This window comes from Akebia trifoliata, chromosome 16, assembly GCF_017979445.1.
Source record: "Akebia trifoliata isolate Shusen 1 chromosome 16, ASM1797944v1, whole genome shotgun sequence".
Lineage (NCBI taxonomy): Eukaryota > Viridiplantae > Streptophyta > Magnoliopsida > Ranunculales > Lardizabalaceae > Akebia > Akebia trifoliata.
Window position 1 is genome coordinate 26,360,101 of NC_141390.1, and position 23,794 is coordinate 26,383,894.

The 23,794-nt window shown below is 37.4% G+C and overlaps 1 protein-coding gene across 6 annotated transcripts; it reads left to right on the forward strand.

The window, feature by feature from the left end:
- Positions 1-468: 468 nt before the first annotated feature.
- On the forward strand, positions 469-15,065 carry LOC147383096 (dnaJ protein homolog). Of its 6 annotated transcripts, none has more exons than XM_086427435.1 (9): positions 503-2,181; positions 2,265-2,341; positions 2,840-3,285; positions 5,109-5,349; positions 5,454-5,574; positions 5,903-6,047; positions 6,138-6,239; positions 14,391-14,522; positions 14,787-15,065. In XM_086427435.1, the coding sequence occupies exons 4-6, from the start codon at positions 5,131-5,133 to the stop codon at positions 5,959-5,961; spliced, it is 399 nt and encodes a 132-aa protein (XP_086283561.1). In that variant the 5' UTR covers positions 503-2,181; positions 2,265-2,341; positions 2,840-3,285; positions 5,109-5,130; the 3' UTR covers positions 5,962-6,047; positions 6,138-6,239; positions 14,391-14,522; positions 14,787-15,065. The 6 variants fall into 6 exon arrangements, with proteins under 6 accessions (XP_086283559.1, XP_086283558.1, XP_086283561.1 ...); XM_086427434.1 differs by having other exon boundaries at positions 14,412-14,522; XM_086427436.1 differs by lacking the exon at positions 14,391-14,522.
- The last annotated feature ends 8,729 nt before the right edge of the window (positions 15,066-23,794 follow it).

Below are 23,794 nucleotides of genomic sequence, written 5' to 3' on the forward strand. Positions count from 1 at the left end.
TAATGGTAAACATTATCCGAATCCTCTTTCTCCTTATGTTTTGGTCCTTTTATAAACTATGATAGTTGTTAAAGATTATACTTGTTCCTCTTTTTTATTTTCATGGCAGTCAGCTCTGTTGATTGAGGCCTTGGAGTCTGTGGTTGGCAACCGTAATTCTTTGGATGGAGTTTCAAGTTCAACAGATGTAGAGGTTCAAAATTCCACATTAATATGACCTTGTTTTTATATCCTTTTTTTCCTTGTATTTGATGTTTTTAATGAGTTCCTTTTTCTTTTGTCGTCTTCCCCCCCCCCCCTCCTTTTTCTTCACTATCGAAAATGCGGGGAAGGCAATCAGCTTGAAACTATGTGGTTTAATGTTCCATCTTAACTTCCCTTACATGACTGATAACTTTTCTTGATGTGCATTGTTATTTCAAGAGTGTGGTTTCTTCATTTCAATTTTCTATATAGAAAAAAAAAAATAGTCTGATTATTGATGGGATTTTCATCATCACAATGGCCTTTGTTATTCATGAAGCTATGGACATCTGCCCTTTATTGTCATTCATGAACTACAATGAATTGTCTCAAATCTGATTCATGGTTTGAGTTATTTCTAAAGGAGTACAACTACTTTATTTGTTTGTAAACATGTTACGCCTTTGTGTTGAAAAAGTCTAGATTTTTCGGTCTAATGTCCAATGGAACCCTGTCCATGGCTCTGTTACTGCACAGTTCAATTACATTAATCTTTCCAACCGAAATATGGATGTTAAAGGACAACCTCAGGTACTCGAAAAAAATTAGAGAGTACTCTACCTGATTTCTTTATTGAAGGTGTCAAGTTGGTGAGACAGGAGATGTAGATTAGTACCTTGATTAGGGAATAAACAATTAATATAAATCCCATCAATAACTTTAGTTTATTATGAATAAGGACACTAAACAACCAACAATCTATCTTGAAATCTGATAGTAAATTAATAATCTAATGCACAATTATATGAGATCTAATGTGAACATGCTTCGATCAAAATCCAAACAGATTATATAAGAAATATCTCAACAACATTAAGTTCTATGTTTTACCAAAAATGCTCATTGTGTTGATGGATGAACATCAAAGTTCCAGTGTATTTGAATATGCTTCACCAACTGGCATTTCTGGCCCTGTGGAATATATTGATAATGATCGAATAGGTGTTGGTTGGAGTAGGAAATTTACTTTTGCAAAGGTACTTTCTTATAATCCAGCATATAAAACAGTAGTATTTTGGTTTTACCTTGAGTTCCATTCTGCTTTGTTACACATAACTATACTAGGTGCATCAAATCATGGTCATTTCAGAATATTACATTTTCAAAGGGATATTAGAATGTGTCAATATGATTAATATTTGCAACGGTTGGGAACTGGTGGGATTCAAACCAAGATTGATCATTTGGGTTCGATTGGCCATCCTCTGCTGTTCTAGTAATAAACACAGTATTTCAGTTTTGAGAACATCTATTTTTAAGTGTGGGCATCTATTTGTAATATAACTTTGCAGGCTATAGTACCTAGCAACAGAAAGCTAATCAATCAAAAACACATGGGTGGCATTAGAACCTAGTGTATATCAGGTACAATAGCTTATATGTGCTTTGTTACCTATGAATGAAGCGGGAATATCTATATAGTCTTGCAGAATCCTGACAAAAATGATGTCCATTCATGTGAACTTGTTCAATTTCCTATTTTATTCTTTGCTTTTCATTTTTATATGGTTTTATTACTGAAACTACTACAATTTACTAATCTTATGTGTATGTTTTCACGATTAATTGGTATAGATATAAAGTGCTTCTCTTCCAGAGATGAGGTGCATTTTTATTGCAAGAGTTGTTTGATTAAGTAGACAAGAGTCTCTTAAGTCGTAGGGGAAAATTCCCATGTCAGACATCTTGAGAAAGCTGTAGGGGAAAATGCTTAATAAATTTATCTTTTCTGTTTTATTTTTATTGTTTATGCATTGTTGCTTTAGTTTTTACATACAACTCTCTAGTACACTCATTCTAAATATTGATCACATAGTAAGTGTTATACTTGGGCCTTCAATTTTTTTGGGCTGGTTTATTCAGGTTTTGTGATAACCACCCATGTTTTGCTCTCGATAATGCAGCTATTAAGAGCTAGACCAAAGCAGCTCGGTTTAGGTATGTCTATCCTCTTTTCTTTTCTTTTTTTCTGTTTAACATAAACAATTAGGGGCTAATATGCGATCCCAAATTTATTTTAGGCACCGCTTAGTCTCATGGGCTGAAGCATGCATTCGGAAATTTTATTGTTATCATGGATGCTGATCTATCCCACCATGTAAGTGTATTTGATAGGATTTAGGATCATTACATGGTTTTGTTCTGGTAGCATACCATGAACTGTACAGTAGTAGATATAGCCTATGATACCTTGATGCTGGTACACGTGTCACCATCCATAACTAAATATTGATCTCACATATTTATATGATGTATGTTGTCATCCTATCCTATGCTGATGTAATAGAAACAGTGGTGTGTGTGTGCGTGTGTTGCTAATCTGATTATTCACCCTTAACATCAATCTTGGTTAAGATTAAGGGTGCAAGTGAGAGAACAGATTTACTTCATTTTTGTCAATATTGTAGTATCAAATATTCCTCCTAGACGGGTTGATCTGTGATGAATTGGCAGCTTGCCACTGTGCTAGTAAGAATAAGTTAAAAAAAAAATGCAGATGGAGATGTACGCACCTTATCACAACTTACTAAGAGTTTAATGATATTTCTCCAGGATTCTTCAAGACTTATTGATGAAACTTTTATTCTCATGGCAGATGGAGATAAGTCGGTACTTGATACAGCATGCACGCATAATAGCAGGGAAGTCTCAGCTTTTTATAAATTCTTATGCGAAAGCACTTGAGGTAGGATTCAAGGCAATCGACGACGAGGGAATGCTGATGTATCAGAGGCCCTTCATGAAGGGGAAGCTCTACATCCACTTCACAATTGAATTCCCTGAATCACTGACAATGGAGCAGTGCAAGATGCTGGAAATAGTGCTACAACCAAGGACATCAATGCAGTTGACAGACATGGAGTTGGATGAGTGCGAGGAGATGACTCTCCACGATGTGAACATTGAGGAGGAGATGAGGAGGAAACAAGTGCAAGCTCAGGCTCAGGATGTCTATGACGAGGATGAGAAGGGCCATGGTGGTTCCTAAAGGGTGCTGTGTGCTCAGCAATAGAGGATATGAGGAGGGAAGCACCTGGGGAGGTAATTTATTTAGTTTCTCATAAGAAATGATAATGATAATTTAAAAACCCTTTTTTATTATCATTGTTATCATATCATTATGGAGTTAGTAAAGCATCGTGGTGGTGGTACTGGGGCTGTTGGGATTATGCTGATTATTAAAAAAAAAAAACGGTTTGAATGTTTGATTTCTCAATTGTTTTCCTTGTAAATGCAACTACTGCTGCCTTGGCATAGAATCCTTGAATGTTTCTTTCTGGAGCTGGTGACCCCTAACTTTTTTCCTCTTTAAACAAAATACAGGGGAAGTCAATTAGCCAAAACAATACACTGTTGGTTTTACTTATTCTGAATATAACTATGTGACTTGGTGAACAGACCTTAGGTTAAGGAGACTGGTAGGTTATGTTTCAAAGAAAGAAACCTAATATGTTCCTTTAATTATTATTTCTATAATTGTTTTTCAAAACAAAGTGTACCATCTTACCTAATCTAGGTCTAAGTCAATATGTGATGCAGTTAGAAAATATGGGGGGTTTAGGCAATATGATTTAGGATTGGATTAAGGATTTGGGTATGATATGTTTTGTATTTATCAATATGATTGTTAGAGGCTTGGGATGGGATCGATGGGTATTAAACCATTTTACTTTTTAAAGCCAACCTCGAGTGTTTTGCAATAAGAAAGCCTTTATATGTGGCTTGCAATAAGAAAGCCTTTAATATGCTGTTTTGCTTTCATTTAATTTTTTTGAAAATATTTTCACTTATAATTGTCCATAGAAAACAGAAAAAAGATATCAGGAACCTATATTGCATCAAATCGAACTGTAGGATGTTTCACTTTTTGAAACCTGAGATGCATTTTATTCTGGGGAAGGTGGTTGCCAAGGATTATGTGGAAGGTCACATGTAATAGGTTTTTTCCTTTCTATTTTGACGAAAATCTTTTTATGGTTAACATCTAATATGTAAAGTAGAGTAGGGCTCAAACCTTAGCAGGTTTTCCTATACTATTTAGAAAAAATTAGATTTAGAATCAAGAAGCTGTAAACAGGTAGAGAACATCTGTAGAAAATAACCTTTCTCTTTTGCTATGCTTTGGCTCTACTTGATCTGCTGCAAACATTTTTAGTTACTTAGTCATGCCAAAAATTTACAAACAAGGAAAATGGCTTGGTGGCCCATACTTTCAGTTGTCTGCATTCCTGTTTGGTTTCATCCACTACAGGCTAGATATACTGCCTTATGCCTTTCTACTAGCGTTGCCAATTTCATGTTTGTAGACAATTCAATGATAAATATTAATTTTTAGGCCCTTAGGTTGTTGAATTAGCATCCACCTTGTTGTGGTTTCATGGTTTGTAAACTTGTTGCTTCTCTTTTGTGTTTTCGAACTCTTCAGACCTCTGCTGACTGCGAAAGGTGCAAAATGTCGATCAAAATTGGGCAAGTCCAATTTCGTTAGCCGATTAATATTTTCTTGGCTGAATCCCTTACTATTCTTTTTTTTTTTTTGTAGTTATTGAATATTGGATGAAATAATTGTAGGATTGTGTCATGGCTGCTCTAGAAAAGAAGACTGTCATTCTGGTAACTCATCAAGTCCAGTATCTTGCTGTAGCTGATAGAATTCTGGTTATGAGTCTTACAAGGAAACATTTCAGATTTTTTTACTAGTGTGTTCTAGGAAATAGATCAGGCCAAGCCCACTTATTAGTAGTATTATGACCAAAATACCCTTCACAAGCAAATGATTTGAAATCTTGTTACTCTTGTATAAAATAGAAAAGGGTGATAAACAATTAAGTTTTTTTTTTTTTTTTGTTTTTGTCTTTTTGAAGGTTGTTTTGTGGTTTGGATGAAATGTACTGCTTGTTCTTGGGGAGCTTGAACAACCTATGCACCCTTATCAAGCAGTCTGGTCTCTTAAAAGGGACCAATGAGGCAATGTTGGTGATCGAGGCGTATCGAACCCTTCGAGACCGGGGTCCATACCCAGCTGATCAGGTAGTTAAGGATCTCGATGGTAGCTTTGCTTTCATCATCTACGATAACAAGGCCAGAACCATCTTTGTTGCTCTGGTACATTGCCTTCTCTTCTCCCCTCTTAGCTGCCAAACATAAAATTTATGATTTGAGGGCATTTTTGTCATTTTGATGTTAATGCATGTTTCGGTGTGGTGCAGGGATCGGATGGAGGAGTTAAACTGTTTTGGGGTATTGCAGCTGATGGTTCGGTTGTAATTTCTGACGATTTGGAGGTCATTCAAGGAAGCTGTGCCAAATCCCTCGCGCCTTTCCCTACTGGTATGTAAAGGGTATTTTGGTAACAAATATTATAAAAATACGATTTAGAACACTATACTACTGGGAGTTTGATAGCGATCTAACTCCTATTCTTAGTTTCCTGCTATCTGGCAAAATATTTTGGTTGGTCACAAAAAATTACAGGCGCCCACTACTTAGGCCCAAGATGTGGCCATGTTATTCGATCAATCTGATTGATATTGATAGATTATGAAGGTTGATATATGAGGGGAATCATAGCACTTGCCTTTGGGATACTATTATTTTTCAATCTGTTTTAATGTAATTTAGAATGATTCTGATTGTATTCTCATCTCATTTAATATAGGTGATGGAAATATCCGAATTGGAAAGACTACACTCAAAAAGGTAGACAAAAGCTTGTAACTGCATTCTGTTCAATTCAGGGTCATAGACCTGGTGTGCGAGCGGTGAACGATGTTGTGGACTGGCAGCAACAATCTGGATATTTGGTATAGACTACAGATTTGGAGAATGTTTTCTATAGTAAATTATATTATTTGGCTCTGTGGTCGTCTCTCTTACACTTTGACATTAATCAGTATGCTTCTGGGGAGATATCATCCATCATGCTTTGGGATCTGGATAAAGAGCAGCTTGTCAGTTCCATCCCCTCATCATCAGACAGCAACATATCAACATTGGTGTGTTTCTCTCCTTTTTTCTTTTTTTATACATAGACATGCTGTTTCTTGGAACTTGGATGTTCATGTTTGGGAAGCCTTTCTCCATGTAAACTAGTTCTTCTATATTTTGTGTATTTGCTGGTTTATTCTCATTCTGTTATGAAAAAGGATTGAAAGAACCATCCATGGGTTGTATAAACACCTTTTATTTTATTTTTTAAAAATCTTCCATTTAAATAAACAAACATGCATATCCAAGCCGCCAAAATGATTGGTTTATGTCTAATACAATAACTGCCCATGTCTTACATTAGTGGGTATCTCAATCACCAAATATCAGATTATGTTTCTTGCCTTCCGACAGTACATGACTAACGTTCAATTCCTTCCATTTCTAGCCTATATCTAGCCCCCTGATTTGTCTGTTTATGGTGTTGTAGATGCAGCTATCTGCTTAAGATTCCTTGCCCATCCTTTTTCTTCCTGAAGTTGTATAACCTATGTGTCGAAGTCATTCATTAAGGTGCAACGACATGGTCTAAGCACCATGTCATTTGTGGGGCCACTCTATTCGCGAGAACCTTCGACATTATTATTCTTATCAAGCACCACTTTTCTTCTAAACATCGTTGCTTATGTTCTATGATCCATCAATTCCTCTTAAGATGGGACCCTATTGTGAATAAGCCATTATAAACTATAAGCAAGGATTAAAATTTTGTCGTGGTGAGTCTGACTTGGTTGAGCGATCTTATTCTCACCGAAGTTTTTTTTTTTTTGAAAAGTGTAATATATTGATAAAGGAAAACAAATACATGAAAACCCAAATACAATGAGGCCGAGGAAGCCTCACAAAGGACAAGAATAAGAAAAAGAAGAAAAAATAAAAAGAACATCTCTAATTACAAAGGTCATTCCATCTAAAGACAAAATCATCGAAAGAGAATCCTGCAAACTCTTTATACTGTTTTGACCAAAGGTACAAATAGCCCAAAATCTCCAAAAGCTTGCATGCGAGTTTCTAGTCTTGTTATTGAACACCCTGTTGTTTCTCTCGTTCCAAACCCCCAAGCAATAGCCGAGGGAAGCATAGCCCATAGAAGTCTTTTTCTGGAATTAAAGTCATTACTAGCCCATTCAACTAACAGGGAGGAAAACTTACAAGGAAGGGCCCAATAGATGCAAAATTGACTAAGAAAATAAGACCAAATAATAGAAGAGAAAGAGCAATGAATTAAAATATGATCCACAGACTCCGCATCCCTCAAACAAAGAGGACAACAATTAGGGGTGATCTAACCTCGAACAATCAAATTATCCAACGTGAGTATCCTATCAAGGGAAGCCAGCTAAACAAAGAAAGAGACTTTAGAGGGAATAGACTTACACCAAACGATGGACCCCAAAAGGGAACACTCCGCATGAGGATTAAGACTCTCATAGAAGGATCTGACGGAAAATCTCGCATCCTTCGCCCTCTTCCATTCCCACTTATCCTGTTCTTCCTCATTGAGATGAACTGTGTGCAGGAGATCTAGGAAAGATATCAAGTCGTTTAGCTCCCAATCATTAAAATTTCTCCTGAACCCCAAATCCCACGTAGGACTAGACTCATTGCGTATCAGACACTGCTGGATAGAGCAGTTCTTTTTAATAGAACAGGCATATAATGACGGGAATTGAGTAGCCAGAGGGGATGTTCCACACCACCGATCCTCCCAAAATCTAACTCTGTCCCCTGTCCCCGCTTTAAACCTAATACCACTTTCAAAGTCCTCGCTCAGTTTAAGAACCCCTTTCCAAATGCTACACCCGTAAGAACCTTTCGCCTCGCCACTATACCAACCTAGCTTTCTCTCCCCGTATTTGGCCTTAATGATCTTTCTCCAAAGTCTCCCCCTCTCCTCCCCAAATCTCCACAACCATTTACCTAAAAGCGCTCTGTTTGCTAATCTAAGCCCCTTTATTCCCAGCCCCCCGTTCTTCTTGGGCATGCAAAGAACTTTCCACTTGACCAAGTGATACTTCCTCCCACCTCTCTTATCGTTCCATAAGAAATTCCTCATGAGCCTTTCCAATCTAATTTCTACTGACCTCGGAATCGTGAATAGCGAGAGAAAATAAACCGGGATGCTCGACAAAGTGCTTTTAATCAAGGTTACTTTCCCTCCCTTCGACAAATACTTGGACTTCCACGTGCTCAACCTTTTCTCCGCTCTCTCAATCACACCCTCCCAAATTTTGGTACTGTTATAGGGAGCTCCCAATGGTAAACCCAAATATGACGTTGGTAAACTATCGTGCCCGCACCCCAAAATTGCAGCCATCACCTGAATATCATTCACCTCTCCAACTCCGAAAAGTTTGCTTTTATGCAAGTTGATGTGTAAACCTGATATAGCCTCAAAGCAACCTAATAAAACTCGAAGAACCCTCACCTGATCCCTCGAATGCTCCAGGAAAACCAATGTATCATCCGCAAACTGCAAATGAGAGATCAATGGACCATCCTTCACCCTAAACCCCGTCAACTTATCCAACTCGACCGCTCTTCTAAACAATTTGCCCAGAGCTTCTACTACAATAAGAAACAAGAAAGGGGATAGAGGATCCCCTTGTCTCAACCCTCTCGAACCCCTAAAAAAACCGGCCGGACTCCCATTGACCAGAATCGAGTAAGAAACCGTTGTAATACATTTCATAATCCAACTTATCCACCTAGTACCAAAGCCCATCCTCCCCATCATATATTCCAAAAAATCCCAACTAACATGATCATACGCCTTTTGTAGGTCTACTTTTCCTATCATCCCTTTCTTCTTGTTCTTAATCCTAGAATCGAGGCATTCATTTGCTATCAACACACCATCAAGAATTTGTCTTCCCCTAATGAACGCACTTTGCTCATCCTCAATAAGACTAGGGAGAACTGTTTTCAACCTCGAAGCCAGCACTTTGGATATTATTTTATACACCGAGCTCACCAGGCTAATTGGTCTAAAGTCTCCTAGCTTATCCGCCCCGGTAATCTTAGGGATCAAAGCCACGAAAGTGCTATTAAGACCATAGTCCAAGCACTTCTTCTCTTGCAACTCATTGATAATTTTCATGAAATCTATCGACACTATCTCCCAACAATGTTTATAGAATTCCATAGTAAAACCATCTGGCCCCGGCGCCTTATCTCCACTCATCGAAAGAATGGTTGACTTAACCTCCTCCTCCCCTATCTGTCTTTCCAACCACCTCTTTTCCTCTTGGGTCAATGACTTGAACTCTAGATTTTCTGGTCGTGGTCTTAAGGGTTCCTTTTCCTTATACATATCCTTGTAAAACTCCACCACACCTTTCCTGACTTCCTCCTCTCCTGTCACCATGGTATCTTTGATGTAGAGCTTGTCCAATTGATTACTTCTTCGATGGAAGTTAGCCATCTTGTGAAAGAATTTTGTGTTATTATCCCCTTCCTTCAACCACTTGACCCTCGATTTTTGTCTCCAACTAATCTCCTCCATGAGCGCTACTCTTTGGAACTCTGTTTTCAATTCCATTCTTTTACCTCTTTCATCCATAGATAGATTCCTTTCTTCCTCCCTTTTATCCAGAGATTCAATGTCCATCAATATCTCCTTTTTTTTCACCTCAGTTCTCCCCAATACCTCCCTATTCCACACCTTTAACTTATCTTTCAAAAATTTAAGCTTCTTCTTAAACACACTTCCCGGGTTACCTATCGAGGGACACTCACTCCACCACTTTTTGACAAGATCTAGAAGTTGGGTTGGACTAGCCACATGTTCTCAAACCTGAACGGAATTGGGTATTGTCTAGGGTGACCTGCTTCCAACAAAATGGGGGTATGATCCGAAATCGGACTAGGGCAAGCCGAATGAATCACATTTTGGAAATTTTCCTCCCATTCATTATCAATCAGATACCTGTCCAATCTTGACATCCTTGGATTACTTTGATTGTTGGACCACGTGAATCGTCTACCAAGAAGAGGGAAATCCATAAGACACTGTCTACCTATAAAATCGTTGAAGTCTCTCATGCCCTTAGAAGTCTTAGAACCCCTATTCTTCTCATGGGTAAATCTAATGACATTAAAATCCCCACCCAGAACCCAAGGTTTTTCCCAGTAACCCGCAATATCATCCAGCTCCTCCCATAATTGTGATCTTTCCTTGTTCAAGTTTGGCCCATAAATTCCTGAAAACACCCACTCAAACTCCTCTTCTCTTTTCCTACACAAAATAGAAATCGAGAAGGCCCCTATAAGATTGTCTGTCACTTGGATCCAATCTTTATTCCACATCATAAGAATCCCTCCTGCCGACCCTATAGCTGGGAGAGCTATCCACTCGATGTTTCTCCCCCAAATATCTTTGATGATCTTATCATCACACTGAGTTAATTTCGTTTCTTGGAGCGTAACAATGAGAGGATTTTTACTTCTAATGAAAGATTTAACCGCCGCCCTTTTCCTCTTATCCCCCAAACCTCTAACATTCCATGATAACACTTTTAACAACATTAAAGACCTATAAAACCCCACCACACCCAAAACCATCCTACCTCTTCTCCAACCTGACCAACTCCTTATCTTCTCTTGGTTTGATTAAGCTTCTTGTCATCTCCAAGGGAGCAACCACCACCAATTCATTACTCGCGCCATCCCTATAACTTCTAATTTCCTGATTATTCTGATCCTCTAAAAGCTCACTCTTCTCCTTAATACCATGTGCTTCATTGATACGCTTGAGTTCTTCCTCCAAGAAGGTTCTATCTCTCAAATCTCCAATGGTCACCTTCAGGATCAATGAGGATTCATCATCCTCTGCCTCTGTAATTATGCCAAACTCCTCTGCCAAATGCAGAGCATTACTCATTAGCCACTCCACCGTCTCTAATTCTGTCCTAAGTAGCCTATCTTCACTAGTATCCCTTGGTTGTACACTCCCTTATCTGTCAACCCAATTACCCTCATTATACCCCTCTATTCGGATAGCAACTTTTTCTCCCACTGGTTTCTGGGTGGAACATAAGGAAACAAGAGCTAACTGGCTGACATCTTCCCTGTTCTCCTTACTACTTTCCTCCTCTCTGATTTGCTCACAGGAATGAAGGGAATTTAAGAGGGCTGCCGGATGTCGAAACCTGTTCAAATAAGAAACACCAAGGGGACCCCAAGACACTATGTCCAAAGAATGGAACGAAGGGATTAACGGAGCAAAGTATAAATCGAAAAAAAGGAAATTCTCACCGTGGTACATACCCAAATGGGACAACAGATTAGTGCTAGTAAAGGCCTTTCCCATTAGAACTCCCATGTTGCTATACTTTCCTCTTCTGTTGTTTGAGTTTGCCGCCACTAAAGATTCAACTGGGTGTCCCCATAGATCAGTGCGAAATCTGTCCCATATTCTCTTCAACGACACTAGGTGATGTTTATACTGTCCCTCTCTATTTTTCTCCTCCCTTTCCGCTTCTGTTTTCTTCATTCTCTGGTTACCTCGTTCCCCTATCTCTTCCATTTCTTCGATTGTACTGGCTGCTACTTTATAGAGCGACGGAGACATTCCCAACTCATTACATCCCAAATCTCCCTCAACAGCCTGATCCGTAACTTCTCTGTTCATACCTCTGTTAGCCTTTTCAGCAGCTTTTGCATCTCTCTTACTTATATTAACCGTATCCCCGCTAATAGACTGTTTCCGAACATTAAACTGTCCATTCTCAGGCTCCTCGTCGACCTCCATTTCCTCTTGCGTAAGGAAACCTGTTGATATCGTTCGCACAGCTCCAGCCACTCGCTGATCGCAGCTAGGATCAGCTCTCACGGTACCAATTAATGGCTCTAAGCTTTTCTCCGGTTGTTCCTCTGTACCCAATCTCCCTGAATCGAACCATTTCAGCCCGCTAATTCTATTTTCCTCATCTGCTGCCCCATAGATTTTCCCCACTGGAGAGGGAGTACTTTCGATATCGAAGCCCCTCCATAACTCAGATTCACAGTCGTAAACCCCCACTATTTCATTTGCCCTGTCTGTCTCCCTCTCGTTTGAGCTCAAACACGGAGACGACTGAACTTTGTCCTCCTCGTTACTCGTCTCCACCAGATGGTTTGAATGACCATGGGCCATCCTCATTCTCTGCCCAACTTTACACCCAACTTTATAAGCGCCTGGTCTGGGCCTGGCCCGTACCTTCCTCTTATGACACTTGGGTTCCCTGTTTGGGCCTGGGTTAGTAGATTTCGTGCCCAAAATCTTTTCCCATGGGCCATATCTGCTGAGTCCATTAATATTCGAAGTGCGGGCCTTACTATTCACGGACCTGAGCTCCCCACCTTGGGCCTCTTTGTACAATTGTCCCAGACTTGTTACCTTGGGCCTCCTTATCTCAATCATCCCGCTCCTGCGCAGCCAGCTCATGAAACCTATGTTTCTAGCTGCCTTGGTAAGGCATTTTACTGTACGAATTTGACTTTGCAACCAGCGACGTGGCTTCGCTTTATTAATAGCACTGACACGAGCTCCTCTAAATGGTCGAAATTTGAATTTGTGTGTACTCGACAGCTTCTTCCATACGTTATCTCCCCCTGGTTTTGTTATTTCCAGACCCACATCGCTAGCTACAGGTATCATCTTCTCCAAATGGGTCTCACTTTCCACCAGCTGAACTATCTTAACAGCTACCTGAGAAGCACACTCTGCTGGCCCCTTGCCTTTGTTGTCTGTACCTTTCCGTTGCTCCTCCTTCGAAACCTGACTTGTAAGTTCATCGCCTATCACCTCCACCCCTAGATTGTATCGGAATCCATCAACCCAAAGGTTCAATCCTCGTGGTAACTTCCATGGATAACCACCTATCCTTAGTTTCGCTCCTTCCAATTTCTCACGTTTTAGAGTGATCGAATCCACCTCGATTAAACCTCCCAGCTGAACACCGATTTTACGGAATACGTGGTTACTCCATTGATGGAACGGTAAACCCCTGATGTTAACCCAAGTCCCCCCTTCTTTCCGTGTTGGATCTATGGCATTACAATCCGCGTACCAAGGTCTCATCTTGAAGGAGCTAATCCCCAATGAGATTATCCTCCTGTTGTTCACCTTCAAAAAATCTGTTCTATTCCCCAACATCAGTATTCGAGTAAGTGGTTCCCACAATAACAGCTTAATCTTCGTCGGTTGATCTAGACCTTTCTTCATTTCCAACAAGAAGTCGTCCCACTCCACCTCCATCGAATCCGCCCTACAAATAAAGGCCCATCTCCATCTTCCGAATGCTGCCCCATTAGCATAAGCTTGCTTTACCACACGGTTGTAGCTTGATTGAGCTTGCTTATCCACACGACTGGGACTTAACTCTTCTCCTGGACCATCAGAAATCTCCGACTTTTTGCAAAGATCCTTTGCCCAGGGGTTGGCCACCTCGCTCTCCTCCATAACTGCCTTCATTTTCTCCTCTGTTTTTAACAGTGTTTTAAGAGTTATGCTAACTTCCCCCCAACCTTTTCCTCCCGTACCTTCTGGGAATACAATCCCTCTCGATTGAAGTCTGACCGAGAACTGTTGAAGCTTCAAAAATCTACCAAACCTATTTTCCCCTCCCTGGATCATAAAGATTCTCCCCTGTTTCGCATACTTAGCCATAAAAGATTTTGACGAAGTTCTCGCAAGGTCTAGTTGTTTTGCGACCCACAAGGCTTCCTCCTCTAACAGCTGCATTGTCGATACCACCCTTCTTCCTTTTTCCTGCATCTCTATCCCTCTACTACGTTGCACTCGAACTACCTTGAACTCGAACACCTTTCGTTCCACTGTGATCTCTCTCATACCAACGAATCAATGTCCATCTCTTTTACCTGTATTTCTCCAAGAAGATGTTTCTCGATAGCATTAAAAGAATCCTCACCGAAGTTTTACCTCATTGTTTTGACTCTTATCTTGTTTAACCATTTAGACTGTTATCAGGCCTTACAATTGTGGTTTGGGTGAGTTTGACAATGTTTTGTATAATGGGTTAAATATTATATTTAACAAACATTAATAAATGAGTAGTTAGGCAAGTGTGTAGATGTGGTAGCTGTATGGGGTGTGTTAAATATTATATTTAAACCTAATGAATAAAGTTAAACACACCATTGTCCACTTTGATCAGCTTTGTTGGTCTTCTTTCAAGGGGCACTCCAAGAAGGATGTACTTGGAGATCGATTTTCTATTTCAAAGGCAACTCAATTTGATGGGTTTTAATGTAGAAAGATTTTCTATTTACAAGCTGCTGCAGATTCGGTATGAAGTAGCAACTACCTTGTCCTTTTATTCATGAAATTTGAGTTGTCCTTTAGTTTCTTGAGGTTTTGTTTCATATTTTAATGTGATTTTGGTAATAATGGAGATTTCTAACATGCAAGCTAATTTTAAGGTGGAAAACATTTGTCATTCAGCGGTCTTGTTAGTTATACTTACCAATCTTGATAAGTGGCATTGGTTATTGCAATTTCATGGTGTTTTAGGTTTTCTTCTAACATTGTTGTCGTGCTTTCTTTTGTTAAGGTTTCCAATTCCAAACGTTTCTCAATGAGTAGATTTGGTTATGGGCGTAAGGGACAAGCAATTCTATTGCTAACCAATGGTGAAGTACTTGGGAATGGTAGTCCTGGTGGCAGTGGATTTTCAAATGAAAGACAATTGCAGTTTGTTTGTAGTGTTATGCGACATTTTGTAATTTTGATGGTGAAGTATTTAGTAATTTTGTAAATTATAACTAATTATAACTCTTTTTATCGATAAATGAATGTGATAGAGAACTCTAATGTTCTCTATTTGTGTCTATTTTGACTGCGGTTAATAGGTGCGTAGAAAAAAAAAATTAAAAATTAAATTTTTGAAAAAAAGTTTAGATATCGGTTTGTAACCGATGTCTAAAGTTTCAAACTTAGAAAATCAGTCTCATAGACATCGATATTTTATTTTTTATTTTTAGTGCTTTCAGATCTGGAACGGTTTTTAACTGTTCCAGCCTTTTAAACTCATTAACATCACCTCGATTAGAGATGGTTCGGAAACCGTTTCATACTTGCTTAGGAACGGTTATAAACCGTTCCTAATTTCCATATTTGTTGTAGTTTTGAAAGGTGCCAAATTAATTAAGTTGGTAAGTGGTAAGATTTGTGGAGTGTTGATAGGGCTCGGGTTCAAAACCCATTGAACCTGCCTTCACCTCAACTGACCACTAACCATTGCTTGCGTCCCAAAAGAGAAAAAAAAAGTTTGGAAGGTTAAGATTAGTTAATTTGAAGTTTTTGAACTTTGGGTACTTTGAAAGATTTTTAGGCTTGAAAAGTTTGAAATAGAAAGAAAGGCCCGACAAACTGTGGACTAAAATTCAAAAAAGACTACATATGGCTAGAGTTTTGATTGTGTACGCCATCTTTAGCGGATCCTACTATGCTTTGAATAGGACTGCAGTTAATTCCTTTTCATACATATCTGCTTGTCATACAGGTACAGAAAAGATGTTATTTTTATTAGAATTCTTTAGCCTTTTTTTTATAGGTGTCCTTTAGCCAAATTAAGTCTTGGAAAAAAAATTGTTTCATTATTAGTATGAATACACCACAATTGTGTGAGTGTGAGCAATTTATATGGCAAGACACAATAGATATGAACATTGTTTCCTTATGTGACAATGTTTTTCTTGTTCCTAGTACTTTAATCATTTGATAGAACCCACTGTATTTATTTAGTATGTTCTCAGGATCACATTGCTTGTTGGAGGCCAAGATTCCCTTTTATGCAACTTGAATGGCGGTTAGTGGTATTAGGAGGGCTGATAAAGTTGCAAGCAATGTATGATGAAGAGTTGTAGGGTCTGGATAAGATACAAATTCTCATTGAAAAGAATTTGTTCACATTTTCTTTGGTTTAGGTAAATTGACAATATGAATATTATAGAGTATAGATGATTGACGGCTACTAGTAAACACAATAAGTGGAGCCATGGTACAATATCTATTTAGAGGACCTACATCCAAATATGTGGATAAAAGTTTTGGCACAGGTCTCTCCATCCTTCATTTCCAAGATCTGCTTGGAGTTTTCCAAGATCTGGTATTCTGTTCTTCTTGATCTTCTATCTCCAGAACTCGAGGATACATAGGTAACAGGGAATAGCTACACGAGTCATATAGCTCGTGGAAATCAGATCAATGGAGTCTCACCTTGGTCTGGATTTTCAGTTGATTGGAGTCACTATTTGTATTCAAATGAGTTAACTTGTCTGAAACACAACAACAATATGAACTGATACAAGTCTTATTTCAGTCTATCACTAATAAAAGAGTTACATATATGGAGGGGATGGTTTGGGACTTCACCTACTCTTTATCTTAAACAACTCAACTTTCTAATTAAGAAAGGAAATCTTAATAAATTAAAACTCTTAAATTGTAGATTACTTATCAAACAATCACTCTGTAATCTACAAACTATGGCTCTAAATTTTGTATACTTTTTGATTGCAATCTAAATAAATTTCTAACTAAATAATCTAGCTGACAAAATATGGCATCTCCTTATGGCATTCAATCAACACAAAATCCATGTATTTGAATTGTTGATCAAACACAAATTTAAAACCTAATAAATATCCATAATAGTCCTCCCAAAATATTTCCTTTCCCTCATGCCGACATCAAAAGAACTTTCATTTAGTAAATTTTTTTTTTGGAAGCACTCTCAAAATCACTATTCATTTCGTAGGATATTCAATGAATTTTGGATATACCTCAAGATTACATATTAATAGCTTCGTTGTATGGAATTTTTCATCATTTCCCTAAAAACTGCATTTCCTTCATTTTAGGTTGAAAATCTGCCTTTCTGTGGAGGTTGGAACATACCTCATGATCCAATTAAAACTGAACCATAATGGTTTCATGCACCCAACTTTCCAGGTTTAATAACCTCAAACCAAAATTAGCACTTAATGTAAGAATCACTCTAACTAAAACAACATAACATACCTCTAGGACTTGAAGATGAATATTGTGTTTAACATAGAGATATTTAATAAGGGATGGCTGAAGAAGTGATAGAGGTCATTAGGGTTGCAGATTGACTAAAGCTTGTAAAGAAAGATGTTAGGATTTTGAGAGCCTCTAGGCTTTTCTAGAGAGGTAAAGTTTAAGTTTACTTAGGATAGTCTCTTTTTTGTATCTTTTATAAGATAAAGTTTGTAACTTAGCTAAAGAAAAAAATTGGATTTTAAATTTACTTTCCTTATGAGGCAACTTCTTAAGTTTTACTTGAAACATCATAGCTTGGTAAAGTTTAGAATGATGAATACATGCATTGATAAAAACACAAGAATTACCGAGTCATATATGTCAATCATGAAAATAAGAAATTTTACTTTATTTTTTTCAATTTGCAGTGTGAGTAGACTGCATTCAAGTCACAAGGAGAAACGTCATAATGATAGAGACAGAGGTAGGCTTTTATTAGATTAGAGTGGATTAGTGTTCTTAGTTCAATGTTCTACCTTACAATTGTAGCTGTAAATGTCATTTGGATATCAAAGAATGTACTCTGCCTTTGTTGTGCAATTTCACTGGTTTCAAGTTGTTGCCTTTGTTGTTCAATTGAGGGGATTGAAATGGTTGTTTGTGGAAAATTCATGCTTAATGTAGTTTCAGTCTTCTGTGTTTCTGGGGTAGTTTCCTCCAATTATTGTTGTTGCTTTGCCAATTACAGATGTTGAACAATTTCCTCAATCTAGGCCCCGCTTGGTACACTACAAATCATTTGCATTTGCAAATGCTTAGCAATGCAAGTGGTTTGCAATGAATGATTCACTATTTCTTGGTAACCATTGGCAAATCTCTTGCGAATATTATTTTGTGATTGGTTGGCCATTGCAATAAAAAATTTCATTCACAGTTTTTGTGATTGAAATGGTTCTTTGTGGCAGTAGACAACAGCCACAGTTGCACACTTGTTTGCACATAGAAGAGCCACTAGGGGTAATACACACATTCACAGTTTTTCCCTACCATACCATTGCCTTGTTGGAAAATTCATGCTTGATGTAGTTTCAGTCTTCTGTGTTTTTGGGTTAGTTTCCTTCTGGTTCTATATGTTGTAAGTGTAAGTGCAAGGAGAGAGTGTTAGTTATGTGCTTTACAGGTGGTCTTTCGGGTGCGGATACCACACCTTCGAAAATGGACCGAGTCCACACTCTCCACAATTCGAACATATGGCGTCCGGAGAGATGGTGAGCCCCATCTCCTTGTGCCCATTCAGGCACAACTCTACTTTACATAAGTAGAATACCTGTACCACGGATAGGGGCTATCCCTAATCCGAAGTAAACGAAGGTAATGATTACTTAAGCGGTTAGATCGTTGGATGGATAGAGTGTTCGATTCGGGTGTTTCCTTAGAAGAAGATTGATCGATAGAGTAGATTACTAAGCGGACTTGATCACATTCTCCTCTTTCGAACACAATATCTGTATCTGTATCTGTGGGTTGGGGCCAGAATAATCTGTTGCTTTCATGTTTGATTGTCTCCACTTTTCTTAGTCGGAATACTAGGGTAACATCTTAGTGGGGAGTTATGCAAATAAGAAATTATAAAACCCATAATTTTGGTTCCAATAATGTGGAGATTTAAATTGATAATCAATTTCCATGGCTTCAACAAGTGATTCATAATGTAGCTAATTGAGATATAGGCGGCCTTAGCATTTTGGTAAATATTTGAGATACCTTGTGTTGTCAAACCATCAACAAACACATACTTTGACTTCAGCCTTCTCTAAGTGACTTCTGTAAAATTATCTAAAAGCCCTCATCTTCAACCTCTAATGTAAAAAATTAAATCATAATTTTCATTCCAAATGTCCATCTTCTTCAGGCTCTTCAACATTGGTAAATTATTTTAAAGCTATTCTTCTTTGCCTTCAACCTCTTGTGTTCTATCCTTTATTTTTCTTCTAAAAATCCATCTTCTATTTCTCACAGAAAAAAAAAAAAAAAAAAGTATCTTGTTCTTGAGGTTTGAAGTGGAGAGAATCTTGAGATTAAAGACTAGGGTAAAAGTAAAACATCTATACGGTTGAAGTCTTGAAGACGATGGGTTTTGTAGGGATTTCTTATGGTTCAAATTTTGGAGATTAGAGTTTAGGGCATTTATGTTATTTTTTGTTAGTTTCTCATAAAAGATCAAGGTCAAGAAATATGTCATAAATTTGAAAACGATCTCAAAGGTACATCAAAACATGGAAGGAGCTCTTGATGAAAAACACAGATTTTAATATTGGTCTTTTAGAGATTAGTAAATCGTTTCTAGAGATACATTTTTTGGGAATCCTAGCATCTGAACTGCATTTTCACTGTCTGAATCATCAATGTGAAGGAAAATGCTGGAATAAAACAAACGGAGACACAAAGGTGACAAAAATGATGTGATGGTGCACACATAACCGTAGATGATTTTTACTCGTATCTCACGGAAAAGCATCTACGGCAATGTGCATGACACCATGATTTGTCACCCTTGTGTCTCCCTTTGTGTCACCCCAGCAGACTCATATGTGAATAAAGTAATAGTCGACACAACAAATCTTGAATGCCAATCTTTTAGAGAGCTGCTGCTATTGGCACCCCAACTTTTACTCATTACAGACACTAAATTTTAAAGTTATTTACCACACCCTAATTAAAGATTAAAACACACCATTCAAACATTTAAAAAAGTTTGGTTCAAGTTATTTCCTCAACATTACAAAGCGTTAAAACCCATTAAACAACAATACTTATTATTTAGTTCAATGTACAATTTGTTTAAATGAAAGGAGATTGCAGACATAAAAGCTTCTAAAGACGAAGATAGAGCAATATGAGAGAGGGTTAGAAAGCAGATTCATTGGGTTTATGGAGGCAGGTGGTAACAATTGCTCAAGTGTCAGATTTCTGTGAAATTTCTTGAAAACTAAAATATTATGATGATTTTATTGTATGATTATATCCATTTTATCACGTCCATAGATACTTGAGCACCCAACATTTATCATAGTGCAATCAACATTAATTTCTTCTTTTTTGTTTCTAATACTTCCATTATTTCTACAATATTTTCATCATTTTTCCTTAAAATTGCAGTATCTCCACATAAATCCAGAATCATACAAACCATTGGTTATTAATGGGGTCCAAATGTGCTCAATGAGAACTAGATTTTTTCCTTGAACTTGTGGGTATAACTTCTTTGTCAAATCCAAATTCCAACTTTATCAGAATCAAATTAAAACTGAACTAAATTCATGGTGTTTCATACTTCCAACTTTTCAGGTTTAAGGGTATTTTTGGTAAAAAAAAAAAAAAAAAATCTTTTGAGGGCATTTTTAGTAGAAAATTCAATTTTCAAGGTGTATTTAATGCAGTTTAACGTGTGCTCTTAGGGCACATGTTAACATACCCCATTACTTTTTAATCTTATTTGACAATGATTATTATTGGCTGATTTAATAGATCCAAAATTGATAAAAATACAACAAGAGTTGGTCATTTATGTCAATCAAGAAATTTTTCTTTATTTTTACATTTGCAGTGTGAGTAGATTGTGTACAGATTGTGTACAAGTCACAAGGAACAACAGAGGAGACTTTCTATGAAGCTCACTCCACAGTAATTGAGCCATGAATGGATCATATACTCATATCTTCGACTTTAAACAACATCAAGCTCGATTTAGTAAGACTTTATAACTAAATTTCATCGGGTTTTGATTGTATGCCTTTGTTGTTCAATTAAGAGGATTGAAATGGTTGTTTGTGGCACTAAACAAATGTCTTTGTTATATTTAAAAACATAATGATATGGTTCTCTACATTTATTTGAGATTACACCTTAATTTTCCAAATTGATGATTTGTCCTTTGACTTCGGTTTCCTTTTTAAAAATCAATGGAACAATAACCTCAATGTCCTCATTATCACCACTGACATTATCACCATCCCCTTCACCATTACCAATTTCATCATCACCATCACTATTAACATCACTATCATATGTCCGAATTTTTGAAATGAAACGAATATTATATTTATGAAGCATATGTTGCATATTTTTCATTTATCAAATTTCTTGTTGAATTTTAGACTGGATTCTTGCAATCCAAAATCAAATAGAACTTGAATTTTTCATGAATCAAATTTTTTCCGTATTCCAAATTGCTAACAAGGGTCATGTGTAGTGACCTCGTCCCTAAGGTCTCAAGGAAGTTTGAGGGTTAGAAATCTAAATTCCTTTCAGAAGGAGGACAAGTAACACTTTTCTCCCATGTTCAATCTTTTATCCCCATTTAGTTTCTCTCGATCCTCCTCATTCCTATATCTATTACCTCCTCCCTTGAGACTTCCTTTTCTAATATCTTTTGGGGGTAAGGATGACCATATGAAAAAAAGCATCTTTAAGTGACTTCGAATTTTTTCTGTATTCCGAATTGATAACAAAAGTCATGTGTAGTGACCTCGTTTGTAAGGTCTCAAGGAAGTTTGAGGGTTGGAAATCCAAATTCCTTTCAGAAGGAGGACAACTAACACTTCTCTCCCATGTTCAATCTTTTATCCCCATTTATCCACTCTCGATCCTCCCCATTCCTATATCTATTACCTCCTCCCTTGAGACATTTTTATCACGTATCTCGATGATTTTTAATACTAAGATTAACCAAATGGGAATTTTTTTAAGATTTGATTTTAACAAAACAATGACATTATTAGGTTTGTATCGAAAAATCACTCAAAATGGACTATTAGTTCGTTAAAATCGGAGGTCGGGAGATAGACTTTTTATATAAAAGAAAAAAAATCTTAAAATGACCCTTATGTCCCTAGGGCTCTATAAATACCACACTTTAGACAAATTACAGATTTTTTTCAATTCTCACGTTATTTTCTTTTTGAAAAGAAACCCTAGAGAAAATCCTAATCTCCTTTCACCTTCTACCTCAATTTTCATCTACTTAGAGGTTCCTTTAAAATTCAATGTAGAAGATAAATAGATCGGCTTGTCGCAAGCATCAAGGGGAAACGAAGAAGTAGATCCTTTGCTCACTTTTGGGAGTAAAGCATCCACTTAACTCGATCTCTCGTATTCTTCGTAGATTTTCTAAGATTAGGTCCAAGGTAGGGAACTTCTAGATCTTCCAAATAATCATAATTTTTAAGACATTATTGTAGTTTTTAATTCGAAACCCGATATTTTTATTAGAAATTAATGGAAAAATTATTCTTTAAAAAAATTCATATTTAGAATTATTTGTTTAGCGTGTTTTCTTTTTGAATAGTGCTTTGAAATTGATTTTTGAAGAGTTTGACGAATTTGCCCAAAATTCACTTATGGGATAATAAAAATCCTTTCGCTCGATTGATCCAAGAAATCTCAGCTGACCCACCTTAATCAACCAACCAATCGCCTTGTGAACATGTGCAAAATGCACTCCTATTGGGTTCGATTGACCCAACAAGTTTGGTCAATCGACTATTTGCCCCACGAAGAACTGGAGAGTGAGCAACTCTCAGGTTCGATCAACTCAACAGGCTTGGCCCACCAAGAGCTCCATGTACAAAAATTCAATATTTTACATTTCTTAAGTTTAGTTGCCCGAACTTGAGTCGGTCGCCCGTCCCTATGCTAATTGCCTTAGAAACTCATTTTTATTTTTTTAAAATTATTTTGAGTCATTTTTCTCAAGTGTTTAAAAAAAAATGAGTTTTAATATGTAAAATTGACTGTAAGCTTTATTTCCAAAGGTATTCAATATTGGTTGAATTTGAAAAGAAAATGATTTGAATGTTAAAGTTTCAAAGAATCATATTGTAAGTAGGATAACTTAGAATTTATATTGGAGATGTAGACTCTCACTGGATGCATGTGTTGGCGAGTGGATATCTAGGGTTAGTATTTACTTTATGTTATTGTGAGGCGATGTTATATGTTTATTTGCTTCTTTGTATGACTAGTGAGAATGTTTATTTAATTTTGCCGTGTTGGGTGGTTGCATGGTAGGAAACTAGATATCCATTCTACACACTTGTAATGGTAATGCATAGCTTGTGGATATCCATAAAACGGGTATGACAAAGTTGTGTTGGAGGAGTCTAATAGAGAACGGGTTATTGATTGATTACTCGAGGAGTAAATATATTAGGGACAATGATTGGGGGGGGGGGGATCTACTCTACAAAAGGGAGGTTAGAAGTTGTGGAAGAGTATATGTAAGCACACGCAACATACTCTAAACCTCTAAAAATGCTTGTGCACGATGGCAGGGATACCTCGCTATTTCTTCACAATTGGTCTCTTAAAGGGCCTCTTATAGCTATAGTTCCAAATGAATTCAAAACATCAAGATTTCTTGGGTTTGGTGTGATGGTGCTTGTTTAGAAAGGAAACTCGGATCGTTTGTTCAGGATGAAGCTACTTATCTTATATTTCATCCTTAATTCTTAATAAAAGTACTCATGAGCATACCATTTGGGCTGGTAATTCTTC

What these genes read in the sequence shown, in the direction of transcription:
- LOC147383096 (XM_086427433.1), top strand. Translation starts at nt 2,318, where the DNA reads ATGGATGCTGATCTATCCCACCAT. An exon ending in ATGCTGATCTATCCCACCAT is followed by an intron (nt 2,342 to 2,839) that starts GTAAGTGTATTT and finishes TTCTCATGGCAG; the next exon opens with ATGGAGATAAGTCGGTACTT.